The 17,112-nt window shown below is 45.0% G+C and overlaps 1 protein-coding gene across 2 annotated transcripts; it reads left to right on the plus strand.

Annotated features, from left to right (window-relative positions):
* Positions 1-1,295: 1,295 nt before the first annotated feature.
* KLF9 (Kruppel like factor 9) lies at positions 1,296-11,102 on the plus strand. 2 transcript variants are annotated; one of them, XM_040417085.1, is made up of 3 exons: positions 1,296-2,463; positions 4,199-4,334; positions 9,184-9,298. In XM_040417085.1, exons 1-3 carry the CDS (start codon positions 1,881-1,883, stop codon positions 9,185-9,187), a joined length of 723 nt encoding a protein of 240 aa, XP_040273019.1. In that variant the 5' UTR covers positions 1,296-1,880; the 3' UTR covers positions 9,188-9,298. The 2 variants fall into 2 exon arrangements, with proteins under 2 accessions (XP_040273019.1, XP_040273018.1); XM_040417084.1 differs by lacking the exon at positions 4,199-4,334 and having other exon boundaries at positions 1,304-2,463; positions 9,184-11,102.
* Positions 11,103-17,112: the final 6,010 nt, after the last annotated feature.

The raw sequence follows: 17,112 nt of genomic DNA on the forward strand, positions 1-17,112 counted from the left end.
ACAATAGGCACACATACCCCCCTCTTCCAGTATAACTAGACAATAGGCACACATACCCCCCTCTTCCAGTATAACTAGTTATAATTTCAGCATTACTAGACAGTGGGCACACATGCCCCCCTTGCAGCATTGACAATGGGTACACATGCTCCCTCTTCCAGTATTACTAGACAATGGGCACACATGCCCCCCTCTTCCAGCATTACTAGACAGTGGGCACACATGCCCCCCTCTTCCAGCATTACTAGACAATAGGCACACATGCCCCCGCTTCCAGTATTACTAGAATATGGGCACACATGCCCCCTCTTCCAGCATTACTAGAAAATGGGCACACATGCCCCCTCTTCCAGCATTACTAGACAATGGGCACACATGCCCCCCTCTTCCAGCATTACTAGACAATGGGCACACATGCCCCCCTCTTCCAGCATTACTAGACAATGGGCACACATGCCCCCCTCTTCCAGTATTACTAGACAATAGGCACACATGCCCCCCTCTTCCAGCATTATTAGACAATGGGCACACATGCCCCCTCTTCCAGCATTACTAGACAATGGGCACACATGCCCCCTCTTCCAGCATTACTAGACAAAGGGCACACATGCCCCCCTCTTACAGCATTACTAGACAATGGGCACACATGCCCTCTTCCAGCATTACTAGACAATGGGCACACATGCCCCCTCTTCCAGCATTACTAAACAATGGGCACAGGTGCCCCCCTCTTCCAGCATTACTAGACAATGGGCACACATGCCCCCTCTTCCAGCATTACTAGACAATGGGCACAGGTGCCCCCCTCTTCCAGCATTACTAGACAATGGGCACACATGCCCCCTCTTCCAGCATTACTAGACAATGGGCACACATGCCCCCTCTTCCAGCATTACTAGACAATGGGCACACATGCCCCCTCTTCCAGCATTACTAGACAATGGGCACACATGCCCCCCTCTTCCAGCATTACTAGACAATGGGCACACATGCCCCCCTCTTCCAGTATTACTAGACAATCCGTAAGATGCAAGGTATCACGCAGCTCCTCCTGGTGACAGGTTCACTTGAGGACTTAAAGTTTGTAAATGAGACTACACTGTGCTGCTCGCCATTATTGCTGCCCCAGTCCCTTGAAAGCTGACTAATCCCGATGATGGAGAAGTCAGATTTTCCAGACCTCAGCGGTGACGAGAGGTAACACCCTGAGAATGAGGACAGCTGGGGAAGCGTTGCCCTTTTAAGAGCCAGCTGTGTGCCCGTCTGTAAGTGTGTGTATGTGTGTCTGGCGGAGTAGCACGCTGGAAACAGGGCCAGAGACGTGATTGGTCGCCACTTCGGCTGCTACCCCGCCCCTGGCCGGGAGGGGCGCCCTGATTGGAAGAGGGACGGAGGTAAACAGAATAGAATGTCCCCTTCTATTAGAACCTATGGGAGCCGCATCCCATTGTGACGCGTGGGGTTCTGTTAAATTGTTACTGAGCAGGAGAATGCCTGAACCCTGAGAGTGGAAGAGCCGGGAGGGGGGAGACTCATATAGAGCTTTGTCTGAGATTTCATCACACTCTCTGGATGACTGAGGAGGATGAGTGCACGGGGGACAGGGAGGGAGACAAAGCACCTTGTGGCCACTTGAGAGCGGGCAGACAATGCTCCTGTGCTAGCAGCAGTCCCGGAGCTTGCCACGTGTGGGATGCTTGCCTTGTGTAAGTTTGGGAAAGTGTGCTGCAGACACAGGAGGGGCATTGTGTACTAGCAGTGGGGAGGTCCCAGACTAGTGCTGTCTGCTGAAGATGAGGGGCTGCACACACTGATAGCAGCTGCAGGAGACGCACGACTCCGAGAGCGCCGACGAGACCACCTCTCCTCCGCCGCCTGCAATGACAGCTGTCGCCTACATGGACTTCGTAGCTGCTCAGTGCCTGGTGTCCATCTCCAACCGCGCTCACCACCCTGAGGGCCAGGAGGTGAAGGGAGCGCAGCCCGCCACTCTGGAAGCCCAGACAACACCTGCAGACCTGCGCAAGATGACCGAGCAAGAGCAGAGCCTGCACCTGCGGACAATGCCCGAGCAAGGGGTGACCAAGGAGCACCATGACGGCCCGGGGGACACCTGGAAGGACTACTGCACCCTGCTGACTATAGCTACCAGCTTGCTGGAGTTAAACAAGTACCGGCCGCTGCCCTCCCCCGTGTACAGCGACGAGGAGCTCAGCTCGGACAGTGACGTGACCACAGAGTCCGGCCACAGCTATAGCAGCAGCAGCACTACTCCCAGCCATACGGACTACAGCCCCGAGCCAGACTCTACGCAGCCACGCCCACCCAGCCCGGACACGCCCAGCTCCCCGCCACGCCCCGCTGGGTCCTCCAGTGAGAAGAGGCACAGGTGTCCTTATACTGGCTGTGGCAAAGTGTATGGCAAATCCTCCCACCTCAAAGCCCATTACAGAGTGCACACAGGTCAGTAACCCCCAGCCACTATGGTGTCACTCCTCAGACAATGGCTGCCATTGCCTAGACACATGTTCACACTGACAGCACTGCTGCATAATGCCTTGCTTTAGCCAACACTGTAGAGCTTGCATTGAAATGTTAAGGGTTACTACATTTGCACAGCGCCGGGTGTGAAATCCTCATAGAAACATGCAAATGAGTTTTCACCAGTTCACCTTTTCCTTCAGTGAATGTAGACTCTAGAATGGTAGAATTTGTGCCATTGACTTGAAGGTGCCCTTTAAACGTGCCATCTCAAGCCTCTAAGTAGGTTTTCCTTCACCACAGGACCACTTCCACCGGTACACCCCCTTGAAATGTATGCCAACCATGACTAGCGGAGTCTCCTGCCCTCGTCATAAAGTTTATGAAGTCCGAACCCACTCATCAGTGGGTGCCCCCTAGGTGGTATTCTTAGTGCCCTCCCTTGTGCCATCTTGACCCAAGAGTTGTGAGTCAATACATGCTTTTGGCAACGTGGATTGTGGCGATGTGTTGTGAGGTTTAGAGGAGATGGTTCCCGTCGACTCGGGACACACCCCTTCGGTCACGCCTATTTTTGTAATCCAGCCAACCGGTGGGTGGCTACCATTTCCACGTGTTTTGCAGCTTGACGTCACACAACAAGCAACATTCACCTGGGTACGGTGCCACCCATTGAGTGTAGACATTTCGAAAAGGGCATGAAAGTGCCCGGTGCCTACGAATAAGTTATCCGAGAAGAATCAACTGAGGTCACTTGGTACAATTACCCTAGAACCAAAGTTGGGTACTTGTAGGAACCCCCTCGGGTTTGGAAGTACGGGGCTAGATGCCACCTAATATCTTGATGCCATCTAGATCTTCTATGTAGATTACCGATTTAGATTCTGCTATGTGTCTAGATTAGGAGGATATTTTTAGATTGAGCAGGTTTATAATCTCTGTATGAGCCAATCTGGTGGGTTTTGTGTTTGTATCTCTTTTTTTTTGCCTCTTGTTTGATTAAGAGCCAGCAGGGGTACGAGCGAGCTGTCTAATCGCATTCTTCATTATCTGCTTCCGCACTTCCATACCAACGAGCTGACCTCAGATTACCTCTTCCACTGAGACTGAGGCGATTGTGTTTCTGCTGCTGCACCGCCTGCTCTCAGACAGCATATAGTGTATCGCAGACGCCCCATCTCATACAGCAGCTGAATCACAATGACCTCCAATACTACGCCTCAATATTTCTACCTTCAGGGGATATTAACACCCCGATAACGGGAGGGAACGTCACAGATCTGCATTATGTCTCCAGCTCATTGCCCTTATTTAGCTTACATTGCGAAACAAACTCAGTGATTCACATCCCAAGTGTGGGCATGCCCCATATGCCATCTGTGGGCTTAAAGGTGTGGTAGATGATGCCATGACAAAGTGTGCAATTTGTGGTTTCAGATACAAGCCTCTGCCTTCATCTGCATTTCAATTGGCATGGATGACTTTGCAGGCACCTTGCAAGAACCTGCTAATGATGCCATGGAGACCTGTCTGAGGGTGGCATTGCATTTGTCATGTAACCTTTGTACTTATAATGCATATGGTTAGATTTTACAAGATTTATGTTTGTAGCAGGCATTTTTTTTCTTTTTGTTGGATGGGGGCGGGGTGCTGAGAGATTCTTGTTGAAGGCAGAGATCCAATTGAACCCTAAGTCGGTATTCTTTTGTTTTCATAGGCATAATTGGTTACAGTCAGGAAAGGGTGAGGACTGGGCGTGTCTGGAAAAGTACAGGGCACACACTTACACCGGCCTCTCCGCCCATAGAAGTTCTCTCAGAGCTGTGGGTGCAGAATTCTCCATGCAGAATACAGTAAGAAATCCAGGTTTATGGCTGCAAGTGGCTTCCCACGAGGCCACCCCTTCTTCTTCCCAGTCATTTCTCACCAGCTTTTGATGGATATGTCTGCAGCTTCAGCATTGTTATATCTGAATAGATGGAACTGATCTATGATATCTAGCTATCTAGTTGTGTCCAACACTACTACCTAAAGTCATCATCAGTCATCTTTTCCAGAGGGAGTGAACTTGAGGCTTGGGTCCATCTGTTCACATTAGCAAACAAAGAGGAGCAGTTGAGGGTCATGTGGTCCTTTTCTCCTACAAGGAATAGAATAGATTGTTTCCAAGGTGGCATGAACCAGCACAATTTTCATCTTCCCATAGCCCCCCTCCTCTGTGTATACCTCAGATAGTTTAAAGGGAATCTGTCAGCAGTTTTCACCATGGAAAACATCTGCCATCACTAGGTATGGGCAGGGGAGAGCAGTACAAACATTTTCTTTGTGGAGCTTTTCTCATCAGGAGTAGTGGGCATATGAAGTTTTATTCTGTCAAACTCTGCTCCTTAAGTGCATTTGAGGTGGAGCTTTACTGTAAATTGCACTCTGCTCTCTGTAGTGAACTGCTTAATAGGCCCGCCCCTCTGCATGACTGATGTAGCATCCAACTTGGAGACCACTACAGCTGTGATTTAGGGAGGGGCTGTAAAGCAGCTGAATGCAGAGAGCACTTCATTGTGAAGCTCCTCGTCCTGGACACTTGAATGAACAGAATCTGTCAGAATAAAACTCCATATCCACACTACTCCTGATAATAAAAGTTCCACAAAATATATTTGTCCTGCTCTCCCCAGCCCCTACCTAGTGCTGTCAGCATATTAGCATGGTCAAAACTACTGACAGATTCCCTTCAAACAGAACAGTGCCTGAGGAGGAGAAGCATGACACAAATTCTAGCTTTGGTCTTCTCTGAATCTGTAACCTTATTGTGTTAACCCCCTTGAGTGACCATTCGAGATGTCTTTATCCTACAGTATAACCACTGTAATTAAAAGGGCTGTATGTCATGTTCCTCTCCCTCAGGCTCTACATTGAGCAAAACACTGTGTAGGAACGTTGGTTGGCATGTGCCTTTAAGTGATGGGTTCAGTCTAGGACACACTATTCTCTTTTAGTTGACATGTCTTAATGCAGAGCACTTAAAACTGAAATATTCTATCCTTAAAAAGAAAAATTACAGACAGGAACCACTGCTTGATTTGTGAATCATGTTTCCTGCCCAAAGACTTGGTATTGGCACTTTTACCTCAAGTGACCTCAATGTATTAACCAACTTGAGTGATCATGTGAGATGTCTTCATCCTACAGTATAATCACTGTAGGTAAAGGGACCTTATTGTGTCAGATAAAAGAATACATACCAGAGAGACAGCCCAAGCTGCTGCTCCGGGCCCCGGTTAGTTGTATACCCTTTTTTAATAGGCGGTGAGAACCTGTGCAGGTCCAAAAACACTAGATGTGGAGAATTATCCCAAGGATCCTAGAGAGGAAAAGGGGAGGAAAAAAAAACCCCCAAATCTTCCATTCTCAGGCGGTTAGAGGTGTGTTAGTATTAATAGCGCCAGTTAGGGGCCACATTTGAATTTGTGCTGTTTATCCCCTGTACCTCTGTGTGCACCCCGATGTCACATCTCATTATAGTGTACTCTAAAAGAAAGTCATTGTGATAGGAGACTGGGTGAGAAAACTGTGCTCATGCTAGTTTCCTAGGAAATGAAATTCTGCTATGCTGCTGGAAATAAAAGAGAGCTCTCTATGATGTGCTCCTTATTCCTCATTAAATTGTCACATCTACATTGTCAGAAGACTGCTATGTATGCCAAATTAATGATTTACATATATAACCTACTGACTGCAAGTGACACAGAGCTCTGGATGTCTCCATGGACATTGCCTTCATGTAAGGGAAGAGCTTGACAAACTGGCCTTGGCATTGGTTCATGTCTGGCATACATGCCCTGCCCTTCAGTTGATGCCCATTTTGCCATAAACCACAGGGAATAAGAGATGTCATACAGTGCTGTAGCAGACCTGAAGAAGTTCATAATTATATATGGTAAAATAGCTGCCCTGTTTTAGGGCCTATAGGATTAACACATAAGGCCTGCCTTCTAATCAGCCTTCGAGTCCATCTGAAGTAATGACAATATCCTACTTCCAAAAGACAGGTAATATATCTCTTGCATGGAAATGTATTGCTTGTAGACTACAATTCACAAAGTTTAAGCAAACATTCAACTAGGGTAGCCTTCTGGTATTGCTTAACAACATTGCACGCCTAACCACCTGTGACAGGAGGACTTGTCCTCCTTTTCACGTCTCTGATATCGTTGGGTCAACTCTCCACACCCAGGTCCCGTAGAGAAGGAATCCCTGTAAAGGTTGTCACCATCAATCAAAATCACAAATTTGGGCTCTGTTTCTCGGGAGGCCCTGGAGCTGCATGGCATGCCTCTGTGGTAAGTATGAAAGAGAAGAGAGCACACCTCGTGCGTAGGTCCTGATGTATAAAGAAATATTCAAGTGGTAGATATGCATGCCAAATCGTGTTGTGCTCCTCAGGCTCAAAGGAAGTCGGTGGACCACCGATGAAACGCGTTGCTCCCTACCCATTTTACAGTTTTTATATTTTAATACTGCTTTTTTTTACTGTTTCTGAATAGTCTGTGGTAAGTATGGTCCTAATGTCATTAGCCAATTGTAGTGTCATATTAATCTAAATCTGAGAAGATTTATCTTTGTTGCCCATAGCCACCTATCACGGCACAGCATTCATTTTTACAGAGCAGTATCAGAAATGGAAGCTGTGCTGTGAGTGGTTGTTATGGGCAACAAAAACAGTTTCATACATCTCTATCACTAAGAGTGATGGAGGTTGGATGTGGTAAGTGATTTCAAGAGACCTACAGTACTAAAGTTGTCACCGTCCACGAAGTCTACAGAGCTAGGACATTGTCAGCATGGGCGTCCGCAGAAATTCCCCGGGGCGGGGCATCATTGTATTGACATCCATGCTCTGCTTGTTTCTGAGAATGTAATGAAGGGGAGGGGCATATTCATTATCACAAAGTATAATAACGCATGAGCTGTGCAGTGGCGGATCCAGAGCCTGGTCTCGGGAGGGGCACTTCCAGATTATTTTCTGTCCGCCGCCACAAAACAATGGTGCTTATAAAACAGACTACACAGTGTAGCGGTATACTGTATATTGTGTGGCACAGTGTATGCTATATGTGTATAACAAACATATTTCACATGAAAACTTACAATTACTTTGCTTGGCCCTTGGGGATCTCGGACACCACTTCAACACTTGGCTGGGGGGCTCGGCGGAGCTGATGTGTTTTATCCTAATGAGAAAAATTTCATAATAAGGATTTGGAGAATGGGCAGATGAATAGCAGAGCAGGGAGAGGATGGTGCTGCTACTAGGGGGTCATACCATGTGAGAGTAATAAAGCCCACCATAATGCCCCCCAGTAGAAATAATTCTCCTTATAATGTGACAGTGCAAAAAATACCCCCTTGTAATGCCCCAAGTTGAGCTAATGTCCCCATAGTGCCCCCATAATGTGCCAGTATAAAATACCCCTATATAGTGCCCCCAGTAAATGCCTCCATAGTGCTCCTCTCCCCCCCCTTCCTCCTAGTGCCCCCCATAATGTACCAGTATAAAATGCCCCAGTAGATGCCCTCAGTGTCCCCTATAATTTGCAAGTATAAAATATCCCTTCTTAGTGCCCCCGGTAGATGACCCCATAGTACTCCTCTCCCCCCTTCCTCATAGTACCCACCATAATGTGTCCCAGTATAAAATTCTACTGTACAGAGCACCCCCATATAAAACACCCCTTCTTTGTGGCCTCAGTAGATGCCCCTATAGTGTCCCCAATAATGTGCCAGTAATAACAGCCCCCCATCATGTGCCAGTAATAGCCCCCCCTTGTGCCAGTAATGACAGCCCCCATTATGTGCCAGTAATGACAGCCCCCATTATCTGCCAGTAATGACAGCCACCCCCCATTATGTGCCAGTAGCCAGAGCCCCCCATTATGTGCCAGTAGCCAGAGCCCCCCATTATGTGCCAGTAGCCACCAGTATTGTACACAAAAAAAAAAAAAAAACACTTATACTTTCCTCCTTGGCAGCGATGCGATGCAGGCCTCTTCCGGCCTGTGTCCCACGCTGTACTGCTCAGGCGGCGCGATGACGTCATCGCGCCGCCTGCGCCGGCCTCTTATAGGCTGCCGGCCTAGTGCCTGCAGCCTATCAGAGGAAGGGAAAGGGACACGCCTCTCCCTCCCCTGCCTCAGCACAGTCATCTGTATCGCTGTCCTGAGGACGGCGATACAGATGACTATGGAGATGAACGCTTCCACGATGGAAGCGTTCATCTCCCTGTGCCCCGCCACAGCCCCCCCACTACTGAGCAGCTAGGGGGGGGGGGGCAATTGCCCTGTTGTCGTCGTCCCCCCCGTCCCCCGTCCCCGGATCCGCCAGTGCTGCAGAGCAGAGGCAGAACTCAGTTCACAGATTCCAGGGGGGGAACTCAGTTCACAGATTCCCCCCCTGCGGACGTCCATGATTGTCAGCTGCCCGTTCTGTTTCAGGCTGCTGGTTTGCAGAGCTTAATACAGAAAAGTCAGCTGGTTCACACACAACCTAAGACTTTTGACACATAGATGTCAAATACTGGCCCTACCTGCTTGTTCGAGTGGAAGGCTGCAGAGAACAGAGGACATTACAATCTGTAGCTTTCACATATTTCTAGTTGGTTCTGTCTTCTTCTCTTTTTTAGGTAATTCTTTTTTACCCCCATAGGTGAACGTCCATTTCCATGCACCTGGCCCGACTGCCTTAAAAAGTTCTCCCGGTCAGACGAGCTGACGCGCCACTACCGGACACACACGGGTGAGAAGCAGTTTCGATGTCCCCTGTGCGAAAAGAGGTTCATGAGGAGTGACCACCTGACCAAGCACGCCCGCCGCCACACAGATTTCCATCCAAGCATGATTAAAAGGTCCAAGAGGTCCAACTCAACCTTTATCTGAGTATACAATCTTAGAGTAACAAAGCTGTCAAGTGAGAATCTCAGCTGCTGTACATATCATCTTCTTGCATCTTGTCAAAGGAAATGTAGCAGTTTAACATTCATGCTTCTGCAGCGGTGTATGTAAAGGAAATTGCTGCCCGGTTTCTTTTGGTGGCATCCAACCGTAGGTATTTTTTTTTTGTAGTGGTGTGATCCGTACCATCACGGTTTTGACTGTCCAATCGTTTGTGCTTGCGCTGGCATGCATATGTGTTTATGAATTAGAAACCACAATGGATTAGCTTTCCATTTGTGAACGAAATACAAGTAATTGAGGACACTTGCATACACATATAAGGGAATCCTGTTTTTTCTTGGAACATATACATTGTATGAAGCAAGCTGGTGTAGAACATGCTTGACCTTGGTTTCTTGTGGAATTATGTCTTACAATGTCTTGAAATCTGTGTTTTATTATTGATGGAATATTAATCTCCCTGTAATATGGATAAAGGCAGTCACCTCCGTTGACTGGGACACTTTTGTAGGACCTGTGCCATTTCCTATACTTTGGAGCATGGTGGAGGGAAGGAAACAAAAGGAATCAACGTAAAGTGTATTAAAGGCTGGAAACCATATATGGTGGATGCCCTGCCACCATGACTCTCACCTGTTTGCAGGTTGGGGAACACATGTTAAGGGGAGATGCAATACTCAGTAATCAATTGTATATTCAGTACACAAGACACACATCCTTAAGTGGAAGGAGGTCCGGGGATCAGGCAAACTTTGTCCTTTCGTCCAGTTTGGCTGCATCTTCTGAGGAGTTACATGCAGCTGTGTAAGAGACACTGAATGAACATATATGCCTTTACCCTGCAAGTTTGGACTGATTACCTGAGGGTCATTTTAGTAGAATTGTATATTGCTATGCACATTTTGTTTTCAACATAGCAATGACAACCAGTTCTTGCAAAACCAGAATGTTTGACTGGGCTGTTGACAGATGAATTGCCGTCTTCTCAGTGCTTAGGTTATTGAGCACTGGGACATGGGACTTGCATAGATCAATGCCAGGCAGTCGCTCTATCACTGCATCCACTACAATATCGCACTTTCTGATTGTGGGACGGCACTCTGCATGCACAGACCGACGGAAAGTGTCACTCTCTGAAATGCCTCACCATTGTGTCATTTAGGTTCTTGATATGATTATTCACGTTTACATCATTTAATTTGGTAGCCAGATTTGCCAAATTGAATGAAGACTTTTTGCACCTTATGTTTCCAGTGATAATTTCACATGACGCCTATATTTATAGATTTGTTCCATACTGAGGAGGCTGACCATTGGAGTGATGGCCTCTTCAGTAGTGAGGGGGGTAACTATGCAGAGTTTGGCCACACAGGCAGTTTACAAATTTCATGTCTTTGTACATACAAGATTAGGTCCATTCCATGTTCACATTAGATAGAAGCACTCCGATCACTCCACAGGTTCCGGTTTAATGAGTAGAAAGGACAGTTGGGAAAGTAGTCTATGCTGTTAGCTAAGTGTCTAATAGAGTGGCCCATGTATCTTATTAAGGCCGCATGCACACGACCGTGACGTTTTCTGCGGTCCACAAACCGCGGATACGCAAAAAACGGAAAAGCCACCCGTGTGCCTTCCTCAATTTGTGGAACGGAACGGGTGGCCCATTGTAGACATGCCTATTCTTGTCCGCAAAACGGACAAGAATAGGACATGTTATATTTTTTTGGCGGGGCCACGGAACGGTGCAACGGATGTGGACAGCACACGGAGTGCTGTCCGCATCTTTTGCGGCCCCATTGAAGTGAATGAGTCCGCACCCAAGCCGCAAAAACTGCAGCTCGGATGCGGACCCGAAAAACGGTCGTGTGCATGAGGCCTAACCCAAATTCTAAAGGCATCATGTCCCCTACCATTAAAAATAAGCCAGTCAGATTTTATATTATTTTTTTTTCCTTTACTGATTCACTTAGCCTTTAAAAACAACTTCATATATGCACGGGGATGAAATATTAAATGTAATTCTGGTCCCGGATATACCATAACCCTTGGGACAATTTTATAGTCATACAAGTGCCAAGGGTCTTGTTTTTATACTGTTTTATACAATTTTCACTCGGCTCTAGTGCCTCCTTCGTTGGGTGTCTTCAAAACATTTCATTCAGTTGGATTGAGCCTTTCAAAATATGGAGTCTGTTGCACAAGTCGGGGGAGGCAGGCCATTGGTAAAAACTTGGGGTTCCATGTCATTCTAACAGAGTTTGTTCTGTATATGACATGTATTCCTTCTTGTGTAGCATTTGGAGAAAAGTCGAAGAGCCTGAGGTACAGCACAGTAGGCACCTTACTATTATTTTTTATGTAAGACTCTTCCTTGATTACAAATTAATATTACACAACGTGCAATCATATGTCTGTCTTTAGGCCATAGAAAGACTGTTGCAAAAATTACACTACAGTTCAATTATACTATGAAATAAGGAATGTCAGGAAAAACAAAAACAAAAAAAAAAACATACACTTTCTACCTCTGTTTCAGTTTTTGAAACACCTAATTCTTTATTCCGCATAGCAAAATATTTCTTCCAGACTAGATAACCTGATTAAAAAAATAGCAAAAGTAAAAAAAAAAAAAAAAGTTAAAAAGGAACTTGGAAAAAAAAAAGGTATGGTTTGGTTTAACGTTTTTTCTTATTTACTGCCAGGGGCAGCATCTGGTTTTAGTGGAAGATCTTTGTAAAAGGCTAAATGAGGACAAACTGCAAGCATTTCTGGTTTTGCACATCGAGCAGAAAAAAATAAATTGAAGAGCTTAACGTCAACAAGCACAAATTCTATACAGTGACTTCGTGTATCATGTTATCGAAATCCTTGTGGGGTTTTCCTGTTCACTTTCATTTTTCAAGACCCCGAGCTCTGTGTGTAATCATTGAGATACAATGTCTATCTGTAGTTAACATAAGATGTTTGAGCATTGTATTATACAGCATCCTGACTCGCTTTAAGGTGTATAGGTACAGTACAGGTTTCAAATGGGTTTGTAGTGGTGACTAAGTATGAACAGCTATATAAAACCAAGTTTCGGCTTATAAATACAGCCACATCACTTTGTTTTAAGCTGAAGATAAGTGAACTTTGGTCAAAGTGACATTAAGGAGATCATGTTTATTTTGTGATTGAATTACGACGCATGTGTCTTTACCACTTCTGATGAAAGCATCATTTTTATAACCTTTTCTAACACTGCTGTGACTTTAAATTAAGAGGGGCACATAGATCCCCATAATGTCAAGTTCAGGAATAATACTTGTTTCATGCATGAAATGTCCATCATTCTGCTTCTTTCAAAGCATCTGTGTAATGCTCAGAACAAAACCGGTGGATGACAAGTACGAGAACCACATTCCAAGAAAACCAGTCCTAGCCCTCAAGTAGTAGAAGCAATCAAACCATACATCTCATTTAATGGGATTTTTACTTACTGTGGCAACTTCAGTGCAAAGTCCAGTCACTATCACTGTAAAATAAATGGCTTTGGGAAGTAAACTTCCAGATCATTAATGTTTGGGATGTAATCTGATAATTTGCTTGTATTAACATCACATAGAAGATTTTCTTTTTTACCTACTTGGGAAAGGCTACTTTCACACTAGCGTTTTAGTTTTCCGGTATTGAGATCCGTTATAGGGGCTCAATACCAGAAAAAAAAACAAAACACTTTCGTTTTGTCTCCATTCATTGTCAATGGGGACAAAACTGAACTGAACAGAACGGATTGCTCCAAAATGCATTCTGTTCCGTTTAGTTGCGTTCTCATACCGGAGAGCAAACCGCAACATGTTGTAGTTTGCTTTCCGTCCTGGGGACGGATCCCCTTTCTCTCCCACAATAGAAAACTGATCCGTCCTCCATTGACTTTCAATGGAGTCCATGACGGATCCATCTTGGTAATGTTAAAGATAATACAACCGGATCCGTTCATAATGGAAGCAGATAGTTGTATTATCAGTAACGGAAGCGTTTTTACTTAACCCTGCTGGATCCAGCAAAAACACTAGTGTGAAGGTAGCCTAATAGTCTGGTCCTAACATGAGTGGTCATCTAGCCTTAGTAGAGGGTAACCAAGCAGACCAAAGGCCTTAAAAGGAGTCTTTCACCTAAAATCACAATTATAGAACACTAACATCAGGATCCTCCATGACATTCCCCATATTAGAATGCTACCTTCCATATTGCTGTCCATCGCCGATTTTCTCAGAAAAACACTTTTATTAAATATGTTAATTAGCTTCTGAAGGTGCCCAGGGGCGGCACAAGAGCGTTTAATGCGCATGTGCCGACCCGTACATCCCGATCTAGCCAGCCTTGTGCCTCTGCCCATAATGGTGAATGAAGTGCGGAGGTGCAGCGAATCTGTTGAACGGTGCTGGCTTTCTCACTAAAGCTGGGTTCACACCTGAGCGTTTTACAGCGCGTTCCTACAAAAAGCCCTACGCCCCAAGAAGTGCAGGAGCTTCTTTGGGGCGTATGGCCGCGCGTTCCCATACATAGACTTCCAGGAACGCGCGACAATGGGCGTTTGCTTGTTTCCGGAGCCGCGTATGGAAGCGCCCGATGAAATCGCGCATACAGAGCGCAATAGCATACGCTCAGGTGTGAACCCAGCGTAAGAGGAGGATGTAATCAGAAGAACCTAGGGCGGGCCAGAGGGGTGAAAGGGGAGAGGTTTTGTATGAAAAGCGACGAGGGGCTTGGGCGACGGCCGCATGAACGGCCGCCCCTGGGCACCTTCAGAAGCTAATTAACATTGAATAAAAGTGTTTTTCTGAGAAAATCGGCGATGGACAGCAATATGGAAGGTAGCATTCTAATATCGTGAATGTAATGGAGATCCTGATGTTAGTGTTCTATAATGGTGATTTTAGGTGAAAGACTCCATTTAAAGTGTAATTCCAGATTGGTGATGTTTACACTTATAAAATATATTTCTCGAAATACTTTCTATCCATACACAGTTTACCTTCTGTGACGATCAAACCTATAATTGAATTATGTATAGCCAGCTGTTGATGGCTTCTGACAAATAGAAGCACTCGATACTGCACAAGATTTTCCAAGATGTTGGAAAACCTTGTTGTGCAAAATACTTCTTTATTCTCACAGAAGAACCAAAGACCTAAAATGCCACTGTTATTAAAGAGGTATCCCCATCTCAGATATTGATGGCAAATCACTAGGATATGCCATCAATGTCAGATAGGTGAATGCCCAACCTCTGGGATCCATTCCTATCTCCAAAACAGGCCCCTGAAGTCCCATAGCGTGAACGGAGAGGTGGCTGTGCATGTGTGGTACACTTTCCATTCACTGCTTTGCGACTTCTGAAAATAGTTGCGTGCGCTAGCGCTGCTATTTTCAGAACTCAGCAGTGAATGGTGAGCATGCCACCCATGCGCAGTATGCTCTCCTTCACTTTAAGGACCCATTCTGAAGATAGCAGCGGTTGCCAGAGAGGGGACCCATACCTATCTGACATTGATGGCATATCAAAGCGATATGCTATCAATGTTTGGGATAAGAGGTCTTTGAAGATGTCTCGCCAGTCAGTTGGTAGTAAGATATCTCAATGTAATTGGTTCATTAAAGGATGTGAACACTTTTGCTACTATAAAGAAATATTCTACCATTTTGTATATATCCTATGCAAACTTATGCGATTGCTGTGGTTACAAACTAAAAAATAAACCCTGTATGTATTCTGAATCTGTAGTTTTGCTAAGCTACAGACACTATAAAAGTGAAAAGATAGCAGTGAGTTACATAAAACTGCTGAATCAGACTACGCACTAGGGGTTAGTTTGTAGTCTGTAACCATGGAGACACACAATGAGTGTGCATAGGACTTAGACACAAAATCGATTTTCTCTTTTTTTATCAATTAATCAATTTTTATATTAGATACATTGGGTAAATTAATAAAAACGGTTACAAACACACACATCTTTTAAAAAAATTTACCCACACCAAACATTATAATTTTTTTTAAGTAAGGATTTATACTTTAAGGCATCATACACACGACCGTATGTGTTTTGCGGTCCGCAAATTGCAGACCCGCCAAAAAAAAACGAATGACGTCCATATGGCATCTGTTTTTTTTTGCGGATCCATTGTAATAATGCCTATCCTTGTCCGCAAACTAAAAAAAAGTAGGACATGCACTATTTTTTTTTTGCGGGGCTACGGAATGGACATAATAATGCGGACATCACATGGTGTGATGTCTGCATTTTTTGCGGACCCATTGAAATGAATGGGTCCGCATCCTATCAGCAAAAAAAACGAAACAGACAAGGAAACCAAATACGGTCTTGTGCATGAGGCTTAAGGGTGAGTTTCTTAAGGATTCATTGTACAAGAAAGTGCATTATTATATGAATGTGTGTTTACAGTTCAGGAATTGATAGTATGTTTAAGAATAATGTACAAATATAAAGGTACAGTGGAAAAAGTGTTTTTGCATCTTATATAAGATCTCCACAAGTTTTCTGGTACAGAGGAGAGCAGTTTCATGGCATTTTCCTGTCAACAAGATGCTACCCACAACATGCTGTAGCAAGGATGATTTGGGTTTTTTGGATGACAGGTGAAGTGAAAAACATCATGAATGCAAGCTATTGCTTAAATGGGGTTGTCTGCTTTAGAATACACATTTTGATTGCCCTTTTAAAGAATCCTAAGCTGATAGAGCAGGTTTCCATTTTTCTGGACTCTCATTTTTCTAATTTCCATTTTTCTGGTTTCCCTCTCTGTAAACTTCCGGTATAACATTGCCTGCAGCCAATCACTGGCCGTGGTGGGGACTGGATTCCTTTGCGTCATGTGACCATTTGCCATGACGTAAGGGGAGTCGGTCACCGCCGAGGCCAGTGATTGGCTGCCGGCGGTGTCAAACCCTACAATGAGGGAGCCCAGGCTGGGAGAAGGAGGAGCGCAGAGCCATCGTCCAGAAGGAGGTAAGATTCTCTTTACAGGTCCGGCCAAGTGGGAGGGATTTGCCACCAGTACACCCCCCCCCCCATTGTTGCACAACCTCTTTAAGCAGTTGGATAACTTGTGATGAGCGTTTTTTCAGGGATCCCTTTAGCAAAAAGGGATTATCCACAGTGGAAAACCTTGTTTAGTAACAGTGATGTCATGTGGCCACAGTAGTCATTCGGTATCTCATCTGTGCAGGAGCAGTGCATTGACGCTGTGATAATTCTTCCACATTGTCTTAGCCATATACAAAGCACTTTTTTACAGTTTTGGTTTTTGTTCAGATATACAGAAGCATCACTGACAGAGGAAAATTGTGTAATATGAGTAGCAAAATGTGTCTAATTTTAACAAGACTGTTTCTGGAGGAGAGTTTTACGTCATGTCATCCCTTTTCATGGTAAAGCAGATTTTATAATAAATTATCAATGCAAGTAATGTGCAATACATGTCAGCATCCCAAAGCTACAAATCATTTTTGATGATCATATTATTTTCTGTTTCTCTCTGTAGTTACCAGCGGTCAGAAATTTTATATAGTTATATAGTTAATGACATAGTTAATACGGTTGAAAAAAGACATAAGTCCATCAAGTAATGTTAGGAAAGACAAAAATGTATACTTAACAGAGATAATTCTCAAAGA

Source organism: Bufo bufo, chromosome 2 (genome assembly GCF_905171765.1).
Source record: "Bufo bufo chromosome 2, aBufBuf1.1, whole genome shotgun sequence".
NCBI classification, from domain to species: domain Eukaryota; kingdom Metazoa; phylum Chordata; class Amphibia; order Anura; family Bufonidae; genus Bufo; species Bufo bufo.